The sequence below is a fragment of the Argiope bruennichi genome, chromosome 8 (genome assembly GCF_947563725.1).
Source record: "Argiope bruennichi chromosome 8, qqArgBrue1.1, whole genome shotgun sequence".
NCBI lineage: Eukaryota > Metazoa > Arthropoda > Arachnida > Araneae > Araneidae > Argiope > Argiope bruennichi.
The window spans coordinates 39,300,428-39,313,303 of NC_079158.1; the positions used below are offsets into that span (position 1 = coordinate 39,300,428).

General features: G+C 23.2%; 1 protein-coding gene across 1 annotated transcript in view; it reads left to right on the forward strand.

Annotated features, from left to right (window-relative positions):
- The window catches only part of LOC129980819 (voltage-dependent calcium channel type A subunit alpha-1-like), a 129,091-nt gene that overhangs the window by 39,855 nt on the left and 76,360 nt on the right, over positions 1–12,876 (forward strand). The window contains exons 14-23 of the mRNA XM_056091210.1: positions 559–668; positions 1,868–1,999; positions 2,661–2,733; positions 5,501–5,621; positions 6,448–6,539; positions 7,208–7,326; positions 7,434–7,501; positions 9,642–9,720; positions 10,122–10,311; positions 11,255–11,361. Of these exons, the coding sequence (XP_055947185.1) occupies positions 559–668; positions 1,868–1,999; positions 2,661–2,733; positions 5,501–5,621; positions 6,448–6,539; positions 7,208–7,326; positions 7,434–7,501; positions 9,642–9,720; positions 10,122–10,311; positions 11,255–11,361 (1,091 nt within the window). The remainder of the gene's footprint in view (positions 1–558; positions 669–1,867; positions 2,000–2,660; positions 2,734–5,500; positions 5,622–6,447; positions 6,540–7,207; positions 7,327–7,433; positions 7,502–9,641; positions 9,721–10,121; positions 10,312–11,254; positions 11,362–12,876) is intronic.

A 12,876-nucleotide genomic window follows, 5' to 3' on the forward strand; every position in this document is an offset into this window, starting at 1 on the left:
GATATTTAAATTCTCCTTATGAAAAAAAATTGATAGTATTTTTATGGAAATATTCATGAAAAAATACTGTTCACGTAGGTTATCTCATTACTAATATTTGCAATATGATCTAGCTTTGTTTCAACCATTCTGTATAATCTCAAACTTTAAAAATTGTTCAGAATTTCACAACTAATTTTATCAATTTAGTAATAGTAACTTTCCAAGGTGTTCTTTTATATTAACACATTCATTGCTATAGATAAAATGCCTCATTTTTCAAGAAACCTGTAGTACCAAAATTTGATTTTCATATCAATTTACATAAATTTAATATGCTAATAAATGTATGGAAAGCATTAACATTTTTCTTTTTGAGTATATAAATTTGTCTTGTTAAATAGGTAATTAACTAATATTCAAATTATTTTGCATTGAAGTATTTTGTCATACTAAGTTAACATGTTAACTAAATGAATAAAGCAATTTTCTTTTTTATTATTCTTTTTTTTCCATGATTAAAATGTAATATATTCAAATCAGTATATTTTTAACTTTTTTCTCTTTCCATTTCCTTAGGTTATTTGTGGTAGTATATTTGAAGTTGTGTGGTCCAGTGTGAAAGAGGGATCATTTGGTCTTTCTGTTCTCCGGGCATTGAGATTGCTCAGGATTTTTAAAGTTACAAAGTAAAAGAGTATTCTATTATGCTTTATAAATTTTTAACTTGAAAGTTTATTAATGTAAAAAAATGCCTCTTTAATTCCAAAAATAAAATAGTTAGCTGTATAATAATATTCGTTTTATGAAATATATTAATTTTTAAAGTTGCAAGTAGAAAAAATTTTTTATTTAAAAAAGAAGACTTTAACATTTAGAAAAGAAGTTTGTGACTTCATTTTATATTTGAAAGCATTTTTAGAGATTATTTGAATTACTGAATTTAAGTTTTGATGACTATCAGAAGTCTCTTTACAGTTATGAAGAAAGGCAATTTTTTTTTCGATTCTTTTTTTGAACATTTGTGTAACATCATTCTCTTTTTTGCTTTGTAATTAATAAAGCATATTTCTGCATTATTGGTAGTATAAATTTATAAATATATTTCATGAAATGTGATATAAATGAAAAAAATGTATTTATCAAATCTAATTATTACATGCATTATTCATATCTAAATATGAAAACTTATTTCAATGCCTTTAAGACTACAAATTGTATGTCATAATTTAATAATTCTTTGTAAATAATCCTGAACTTTTATATTTGAAATTAATCAGGAATATCTTTGGGTTGATAATCAAGACACTAGAAGTGTATTGAGATTAAAATATTTTCTTATTTTCATAGTTAAATAATTTTAAAAAATTAACAATGTAATCATTGGATGATTCTTATTTCCCCTTTCTGTTATTTTTCTTATCCTCATTCCTTCCTGAAAAACAAGTATTGCATTAGCATATATTATCTTTGACTTCATTTTAAAGTGGTATTAATCATGCCGTTTAATATTAAAAGAATTTTTGAGATATAAATGAAGAATTCATTAAAAATATTATGTTTAGATATAGTATGATTGTTCTTAATCTAAATTATTCTACAATTAGACACATTTGTTAATCTGTAACTAAACACACTTTTACAGTAATGAATAAAGTGTTTTGTTAAAAGTATTTTATTGGTAATATTTTCTAATTTTAACTTAATATTATTAATTAATAGACATATGCACTATACTACATATGTCTATTTTAAAAATGTTTACATCATTTGCTGTTTTCTTTTTCAGATAAAAGATTAAGAGTGTTCTTGAAATATGTGAATATTTTATTCATATTATTATTATTTATAATATTTTATTTGAGTAATAATTTTTGTTAACTTGCAGGTATTGGTCGTCCCTTCGTAACTTAGTTATATCATTGCTCAACAGTATGAGATCTATCATCAGTTTGTTGTTTCTGCTCTTCCTTTTTATACTAATATTTGCACTTCTTGGAATGCAGTTATTTGGGGGAGCGTAAGTTGTTTTCCACATTTTGTTTATGAAGTTAAAAAATATATTTAAGTATATTAGTAATATGAAATTTAAGTATATAACCAGTATGTTGTAATTCTATAAAATATATTTATTTTAAACTTGTTGATATAAGCAAAAGTAAAATGAAAATTTCGTCAAAATGTAAAGGAATAAAATGCATATCACTTTCTTTATATCTTTTGCAAAATAAAAAAAGTTATCTCAAGTTAGAAGTTGATTTTAACTTTTATTAAATTTTGTTAATTTTACATTGGATATGAATTTTTAGTACAGCGTGTTATTAAATTCCATCAAAAAAAATTTCAATAAAAATTGAGGTTTACAGTTAATAATAATTATTAAAACTATTTTAACTAAAATAAAATTTTATCATTTTGTTTTACCTTTTTAATAGGCGTATAGAAAAATGACTACTGGGCTACCTTGTAAAAAAGGAGGAATTTTCCTTTTAAAATTTTTTTAAAAGTATAAGTTAACTTAGAATGAATCATTTTTAAATAATTACTTTTGATTAAAATTTGTTTGGAGAGAAATTCTGATTATTTAAAATTTTTTAATCTTTTGGATTTAAAGCAGCATTTCCTTATCTCTTAAGGTAATCAAAGTAATATGACATTTTTTTTTTTTTTTTCTTTTCTAGTTTCAATTTTCCTGAAGGCACACCTCCAGCAAATTTCAATACATTTCCTATTGCCTTGCTTACAGTATTTCAGGTATTGATTGCATTAAACTTCATTATTTTAATTATTAAGTTTTTTATCTCTTTTTGTAATGTTTATAAATTTATTAATGTCATGCAGCTGAGAAAAATCTTAGTAATTATGTTTTTCCTTTACTTGTAAATTTATCAAAAATAAAATTAAATTTGTAATAAAAAGGTATTTGTAAGAAAGAGTAGCTCTAAAGCAAAGCTTTATATTTTCATTAAATGACTTTGCATGTGAATTATGGCATAACATTTTTATTATATTTAACACTTAATAAAAATTATTTTTAAAAATTTTGATCATTTGGTAATATTCCATTTTCTTAAAGTATAAGGAGAAAGCTTTGAGTTTTAGATTGAAGCTAATAAATTATATATTGTTCATGCTTTTTATTGATTGCTTCTTTTTTTTTCATATGTTTTTTTTATAATATTTATTCTTTTAATTCTAGAAATACTAGTATTATTAGATTCTAGTAGGATTTTGGTATTATTTTCAATTACCAAAATATTTTTTAAAAGAGAAATAAATATACTGAATTTATGAGAAAGTTTTGTTGAACTTATATTTAACTTCATCACACATTTTGTAATGCCTCTTTGAAAATATAAATATATAAAGATAGGATGACTTCCCAATCAAGAAAGACCCAAGAATTTCAAATAATTTGGGTTTTATTTACATTCAACAATTTCTTTTAATCGAGTTATTTACATGCAGCTTGTATCTGTAAATTTTGATTTCAACCTTTATAGAAAAAGTGGGAGTGACATATTTCTGCTAAGAGAGTAAAAGGCATATAAAAAAAAAAGGTGTTGGTTAAGTGAAATGCAGTATTTTCCTGCAGAACAGTTTCCTGTTTCAATATTTTAAAGAAGTTTATGGTGATGCTCAATTCAAGCTCCTATAATTTCTCTATGTTTTATCTATCTCATTTAATTTGTCTTTTATTTAATGATAATTAAAATTCCAAAATCAAAAATGGCTTTGTAATTTAGCTATACATCCTCAATTAATCAGTTTCTAGTGTATCTCAAAGCGCTGTTATAAAAAATTTGACTTAAATTTTTTTTAAATTCGTACTTTTGATGAAAATAAAATTTAATCATAACTGAGTATATTATTAAATATGGAAATAAAAAAAAGCATTATCCAAGTATCTATACCAAATATTTTTATATATATATATATATTTTCTTCAGAACATTGAATTCATGTAACAATAAAAAAGGAATTTTGCATTCAAAGTAGCAGTTATTTTTATTCCTCTTTTTTATGGGGAGGGGCTCGTTTGTTTTTGTATAACACTTTTTTTGTTTGTTTTTTTACTCTGTGTATGAAATTTAATTTGGTTCCAAATATTGGATTCTGAAATGAGCAATCACATAAAGCCAGAATTTCACAAAAGAGTCACATCTGCTAATAGATGTTTTTTGGGGATTACAAAAATGTTTAAAATTGAATTTCATCATTAGAAAAACCAAATTACTCATTTACAAAATTTTGATTAGGTTCGTTTTCATATATGCTGTTGAAACATAGGTAATGATTTTAGAAGAGATATACTTTCTATATTTAAAAAAAAGAATTTTAAGGATCATATTTGATGTAAATAAATGTGATAATTATTTGAGAAGAACCAACTCTGAAATTTGCAACTATGTAAAAAGCCAGATATTAAATTTATAGCAATCTAGATAATTAAATGGGAAGATCACTTAATAAGATTGGATGACTATCAAACCACTAAAAAGATCTTTTTGGCTAAATCATGTGGAAAGAGGAAAGCCAAAACTTAGATGTATTGACTGCCTGGAAAAAGACTTGAAAACTATTGAGAGTGATAAAGGTTATTTCAGATTACAATGTTTATAAGAATACAAATTTATTGCATATTTTGATAATAATTGCTTTTGTTTATTATTTAATTTTTTTTTTCTTATGCGTTTGAAATAACTTGATTTTTTGAATTTTAAATCCTAAGTAGGTGCTATAATAAATTTTTGAATGTGAGTTTCTACAATTTGTAAATGTTTTACTGTTATTTAGATTTAATGTTCTATAAAAATTTCTTATTCAAAATGCATTCAAATAGTTAAAATTATGACCTTTCACATATGATGAGTTAGTTAGACTCTATAAGAAAGAATTAAATCTTAGATTGATATTTAAGATAATAGAAACATAGTTTCTTTGTATTTAGAAAAAAGAAAATGCAATTTGAGGGTTTACGATAAGAATGGTTCTTAAAATTTTTGCAAACTCAATTCCAGCAGAATTTTTTTTTTCAGAATTTTTGAAGTTAGAAAATAACTAAAAAAATTAAGTATTAATTAAGAATAATTAAAGAGGATTTCTATTAAAATAATTATTTCTAAAATTTTAATAAAATTTTAAAGTCAAATTTTTTCAAAATTATTTATCAGTTTTGTCTATTGAATGTTATTTGCCTACAACCTGTGCTAAGTGCACCTCAGGGTTCAATAGTAGGTATGCAGAAAGTAGAAACTTAAAATGGAAAGGATTAAAATGAAAAAATAACTATAAAATTTATTTCCCACTGTTTCTGTGAAAAATAAACTTTATGAGGGACAATAAAGGTTGGGATCAATAATTTAGATTAATTATTTGCTCAAAATTAATATATTTTAATTAGAAAATAATTTTTGATTGCATGAATTATGTACATTCAATGGAATTAAAATATTCTTGTATAGCACTCTTTTTTTTTTTTTTTCAAACAATTTTGTAACAAGTAATATTTTATCCTTAGATACTAACTGGTGAAGATTGGAATGATGTTATGTACAAAGGAATTGAATCACAAGGAGGAATTGAAGGAGGAGGCATGGTGTATAGCTTATATTTTATAGTATTAGTACTGTTTGGGAACTGTATCCTTTTATTAATGAAGTTACATATATTAATTATAACGAAAAAGATTTTAATTATGCCAAAATATCTTGCATAGCTTATTAAATGTCTCTATGGATTTTAAATTTTTGATTAGTTGTTTAAATTGTAATTCCCATTCTTGGAAAAAAACAATTTAATGATTAAAATCTGCAGTTATTGTGTTTGACTTTAAATTATTCTTTTGGTATGATTTTCTTTAAATATTGTAGTATTGCAAGAAATTTCATGAAATTTAATTGTGCAGATACTTAGTGTTTTGAAAACTTTGTATTTCTATAATATCTTCAAAGTTTTAACTTAAAAAAATTAATCATTTAAACTTTTCTCATCTTAAGCTTTATTTTAATATTTAATAGTAACTTAATATGTGATATTTTAATTTTTAAACATGTGTATGGGATAAGTTCTTTTTTCTATTGCTAGATTTAGTCATATTTTTATGCCCATTTATTTTGTTCTCTTATTTTTGGCCTGATAATTTCCTCTTTTTGAAACTTTTTCATTCATGCAGTGTGATTGAATTGTAAGTTTTTTTAGCCCTAATGTATTTTTGAAAAGACATAAATTTGATTTGTATACGTTTATCATTAAATATGTTTAAATACGCTTAACGTTAAATATAATAAAATACGTTTTGTATTTTTTTTCTTTTATATAGCTAATTTTTCTATGTATATATTTAAAAATTTAATGCTCATATTGATTTTGTATAGACTTTCCGAATTTAGGAATAGAATTTTCATATTTTATATGAAGAATATATTAACTTGTTGTTGTTGTTATATTTCCTTCATTCTATTAAAGACACTCTTCTGAATGTATTCTTGGCTATCGCTGTCGACAATTTAGCCAATGCTCAAGAACTTACAGCAGCTGAGGCAGAAGAAGCTGAAGATGTAAAAGAATTTTTTTTAATTTTTTTATGTTAAAAAAGTCATATTTCTATAACAAAAAACTGCTATCAAGAAGAGGGTACCAAATTAAAAAATGAAATTGAACTTTTTACTCATTATTTTCATATTTTTTTTTTTTTTTACAATTTATCAAAACATGTTAATTGATGTTGATATATTTTTATAAAATATAAAATTTTTTGAAAGAGTTTTCTTATTTTAAAAATAATGCAGATTTTTCTCTTCAAGGGCATTTAGATTAGAATAAACTCTTTATTGCATCACAATAACTATGTAAAAGATAATGTTTTATATACTTACATTATAAAATTTTAAAAATTGAATTAAATTTAAAATCCCAATGCTTCCCTATATTTGTATTTTTATTTTGAAATTTCACATATTTACATATTTATTTATTATATATTCTAAAAAAATTACTTTTTAAAATGAAACTTTTATTACTTTAGATGAAAATACTTTACAAAATATAAAATAGCCTAAAGCAGAACATATACTACTGTTTTTATTTTGCTAGGGACATAAAAAATATTGTTTTACAACATATTCTGCCATGATACATTTCTGCAATACATACAACATTTTTAATAGAAATATTGACTTGAAACTTTGTAATGATGCTAAACATTGGACTATGTTACTTTTTTTAGAGAGCCAAAGAACTGGATAAAGAATTGAAGGAATTGCAAATGTCTAGTGATCCTCCTCAAGTAAACATTTGCCCTCCTTCGCCTATGAATAATGCAGAAAAAGGAAAGAATTTCAGTTTGTAAGTTATCATTTCTTTTTGTGTTAGATATATGTACTTTCTACTCTATATTATGTTATTTTTGTGAGCTCATCAAGAATATGTATTGTGTTTTTATTCATCTATAGAGAAAAAGGTAGCAATGAAAAGGTTAATATGAATGATGATGAAGAGAAAGGTAATCCTAATGATGAGAGTAAGTTCAGTTTTCATGCATAAAGTATAATTTGTACTCATGAATATTTTTCTTAGAAATACCATTGGTGTTTTTTTTTCTTTTAATATTTATTTATATTTTATTTAAAAGGGGCTTCATGGGCTTAATGTTATATATTGATGTAAAAATATTATTTATTTTTTATTTTTTTGCAAACATTTGGCCCTGTTTTTTTGACACAAAAATATTTAATTGAATTGACTAAATTTTAAAAGTTTAAAACTTATTTACCTGAATGATGATTCATAGAATTTATACTGCTTTATTTTTAAGTACTACTTACAATCAAATAAATCATTCAAAATTGTAAAGTAATTCTGATAATTTTCACAAAATGACTGAAGGTAATCTTCTGATGTTGGAAAAATCTTAAATGGAACTTTTAAAAATAGTATTAATTTATTTAATGATATAAATATTTTTATTGAACTTTACCTTCGAAGATCTGTATAGTATTACAAAATTTATTTGAATTATATCTAAATTTTTTAACTATTCTGAAAATTATATTGGCCTTACTGTTTATCATTATATTTGCAGAAATAAATTTCTTAAGGCTTGTAAACAATATGCAGGATACAAATTCTTGCAAATTAATGTGATAGGAAAAGGTTTTAGATTCAATTTTCATAAGGACAATTTACTTACTTAGACATTTATTAATCATATAGAAAATCAGAACTAAAAAGCTAATATATATTATCAGCATAAATATATAAGGAATAAAACATATAAGGAAATAAAATACAAAAATCACAAATTGTAAACTTATTATATTTATTTGTATATCAGATTGTATTTCATTAGTTTATGAAGCAATTATATACTTTTTTTGTTTGATTTGTTAACAATTATTTACATAATTGTAATGATAAAAATAATGCATTTTTTTCATTTTTATATATATTTTTAAGTGTTTGAAATGCAATAAATTATTATTCTGTTTATATGAAATTGTTTCAAAGTTCACCAAATCAATTTTAACTTAAGCACCAATTTTATTCAGGTCAGCTTTGAATAGAAGCAGTTTATAATTAATGTACAATATACCAGATACATGGTAAAAGGAGTTTAGAGAAGAATTAACATAATTTAATAGCTAAGTCTTGTAGTTTTTATTAATGAATTGCAATATTTTCATCAAAAAATGAATTTATATATACTGTAAATTTAGGATGTGCCATCTTTTTTTGATGTGAAATTTAAAAATACCATACTACATTTGATGCTTTTTTAACAGATATTTTTAAAGCCTATGACATCTAGGCAATTAAAAGGTTTTATATGCAAATGCTATAAATTTGTAGAGAAATTCCCCTCTCCCAAAAAAATCTGTTATGCCTACATCAAATTTGGTTGCTCATATTTTTAAAAATCTTGAAATTCAGTATTAATTTTTTAAATCTGGAATTTGAGTGTGTCTCATGTATTGAATCTATGTTTTCTAGTTATAAGTTAAAATTAAGTCATTCACAGATTTCATAAATGGATACATAAATTATGTAGAATCCATAAACATCTCAAGTGTTCCAGGGATTTGAGTTGTTTAGCATTTTGGCAGTATCTTTCTAAACTCAAAGATATCATCTAATTAGATAACAGAGATAATTACTTAGTTGAAAGGTTAAATGAAATTTGATATATTCCTATAACTATATATTATGCTATAAGTTTATAGAATTATCTATAAAGTCTTGATTAAAATGAGATTATTAGTACTTTATTAATGAAAATATGTGATTGAACATTTTCTTGTCAACTATACAAATTTTATTAATATTAAAATGCTGGCCTGCAAAATGGCATTTAACCACAAAAAAGATTGGGAAAAAATGGAAATATGTTGTATCATTGTTATTACTTTCAGTTTAATATATAGATCTATATTTCAGCATAAAGAATTTGGCTATTGTGAACTTTCATATTTCTAAGGAATTTATGTGCATGGTGTTTCAATGTCTAAAATGTGTTAAAATTTTAAATTGGAGTTATGTATTTAAAATACACAAGTGAAAATTTTTATTCTATCCTGGATCTGTTTTACATTTGTGAAAGTTACATTTATGAATTGATAATTAATTAATATAATGCTCTATAAATTCTTTAATTTTATTTATAGATGAAGAAAAAGAAGAAGTTAAAGTCCCCAAGCCAATTTTGCCCTATTCTTCCATGTTCATCCTTTCACCTACAAATCCGTTAGTATAACTAGATTTTCATTAACTTTTTGCTTTCTCTAGTTTCAATGAAAATATTTTTAAATAAATATTATATTAGAATCATCATGTGCATTTGCACTTTCAGTGTTTTAACTTAGAATATTAATTGTGAACTGAAAATTTGACTTCTAGAGTTAATTTATAATTTCTAATAAATGAAAAGGGATTAGAAGAATTTTTTTGATGCAATTAAATCTTCAGATCCAAATTTTAATCATTTTTTTTGTCTTTAATTTCAGTATTCAGTTTGATTTTGATACTGAATTTTAACCTTCTTTTCATTGTTTAAAGGCTGGAAAATTTTATGATTAAGATTATCTAATTTTCATTCACATTTTAATTCAAACACTTTATGGGAAATAAATTTCTTTACATTTCAGGATCCGCGTTGCAGCTCATTATGTTGTGAATCTTCGTTATTTTGATTTATTCATCATGATCATCATCACACTCAGTAGTATAGCATTAGCGGCAGAAGATCCAGTTGAAGAAAATTCTCCTAGTAATGAAATTTTGAATTACTTCGATTACGCTTTCACTGGATTTTTTGCAATAGAAATGGTTTTAAAGGTAAGTTATTATTAATAGTTCTGAATTACATTACACATTAGTTTTCAAATTCTGTATAATAAAACGGTGCCTTCTTTCATATTAACCATTTCACTTTTTCCTTAAAGAAGATAAAAAAAATAGTATAATAACATTTATAATTTTTATAATAAGTAAGTTAACTTATTAGTAAATAAGTTTTTAGATTAGTTTATTTCCTTCACTAGGAGTGTGAGAAATTGCAATAATCATCAGTTTTATCTTGAGTGCATGAAATTTTAGGCATTACACTATTTGTTATAAAAAGGATGATTTTTGTTGAGGACTATTAAAAAAAAAGCTTGATAAAAATATACATTAAAACATATTATTATGCAAAACTTGAAAATTAAAATTCTTTTTAGGTAATAAAGATTTATCTTATCTGGTTTCTATAAATTTCCACATACTTTTTTAAAATTATTTTTAATCATTAGATCTTAAATTGATTTTTTAAACAAATTTACTATAATTTCATATAATTTATGTAAAAAAATAAACTTAATATTCTACCTAAAAAGTATTAAAGACAGAACAATACACCAGTTCTGAATGGAAGTATGACAATGTGATTTTCTGTATAATTTAGAAGTTATTACTAGAAACAATTTGATGAAACTTTTTATGAAACTAATTTAGTTTCTAATTAACTTCTGATGAAACTAATTTAGAAAAATGCAAACAATCAGTTCGCATTTTTCTAAATTAGCAAATAATTGATTAGGTAGTAGATATAATATTTCTCGTAATTTTTTTTGTAAAACTAGAATTAATTGGATATTTGTCAAAAGTAAAAAGATTGAATATTTTATTGGAAATTTTTTTTCAAAATGTATAATTTAATCATAGTATCATGAACAAGAATTTGAAATCAACCTCAATAATTATATTTAAATATGAATTAACATTCTCTTGGTTTATGTAGGTGGTCGATCAAGGTGTCATTCTTCACCCAGGATCCTATTGTAGGGATCTGTGGAATATTTTGGATGCTATTGTTGTCATTTGTGCTCTTGTTGCCTTTGCCTTTGTGTAAGTCTAAGTCATTTGTATTCCAAAAACTTTAAATGTTTTCTTATTCTGTTTACTTTATATTCTGACAGATAGTTTATATTGTTTTGCTTTTAGCCAAAATGTGTGTTAAGGTTATTATAGCCTTGGCAGTGTTAAATTTCCAAAATAAAATTGATATTTATGTATGTAAATAAATGTACAAATATACTAAATTAAGGAAAAGGGGGGGTTTCCCCCTTTCTTTTTTATCGATCGAAAGCTGTACATGTGTATATTTTTTAATATGCTTATATCTTGTAAATCTGAATACTGTTTCAAAGCTACAATTTTGAAAGATAATTTTAAATGAAAAATTGTAAAATTGATGTATTTTATTAATTTTTATTAATGATAATGAAAGATTATAAAGTAAGAATAAAATATATTACAGTTTTTATTATTTAGCATAATTTAGATATCATTTTTAATAATTACTTGATATCCCTATATTTAATCTTGATCTTAGTATCATTTTTTCATATTCAAAAGAATTGTATTCTTTATTTCAAATTACGTTAATTTGTTATTAAAACAAATGAATAATAATCATTGTTAGTCATTAGTTATCATTTAAAAGTTCTTTTTTAGATTTACATTGTCAATTGATACATTTTTATTACTCAGTAGATCACATCCCTATACACATTTTAGTGCAAGAGGTTTTTGAGCTGATTTTTAATGTATTTGATACGCTGGTTTGTAATATTGAAAGCAGTTTTTCTCTATTAGTTTTTGTTCTGAAATTCTGTGTAGTTAAGTTATAAAATATTTCACTGTACATCTTACTGAGTAATGGTTAAATTATGTATTTTAGCTCTTGCTTTTTTTTTCTCCCTTCTTTTTTGTTCTATTATTAGTTAAATGTTTAAAGCCATATTTGCTGTTGTTTACCTAGTGTTTACATATAACATTACCTATAACATTCTTTGTTTTACAAATTGATCAAAATAAAAAAAATGACATGTAATTGAAAAAATTATGTTAATCACCCTAATTTATTTTGTTCTGTTTGTGGTGGATATAATCTAAAAGAGAAAAGATAAACTGTATTTAACTTTATTTAGAGAACTTACTTAATGTACTTTGTTATCATATTTAGAAACAAAATAAAGTTTGAGTTCCTTGCATTATATATAAATATTAAACAATGACCTATTAAACTAAGATTAAACATCAAACCATGATAACCTAATGATTAAACAATGACCAATGATTAAACAAACACCTTTAACAATGAATTATTGAACTGACCCTATGAATTGTTTTGATTATTGTATTTTTTTATACTGGAATATAACTGAGATAAATCAAGATTAGTACATTTCTAATTCAGCCTTTGTAAGAAGATCTATTATTAAGTCAAAAATAACAATCATCAAAGTAATTTATTTTATTTCATTCAAAACACTGAAATACCAATTTTTTTACTTTTTCTGTTCCATAATTCCATTATCTTTGATGTTGGGTAGAAGTTTTACATTCAATCTTTGAAGC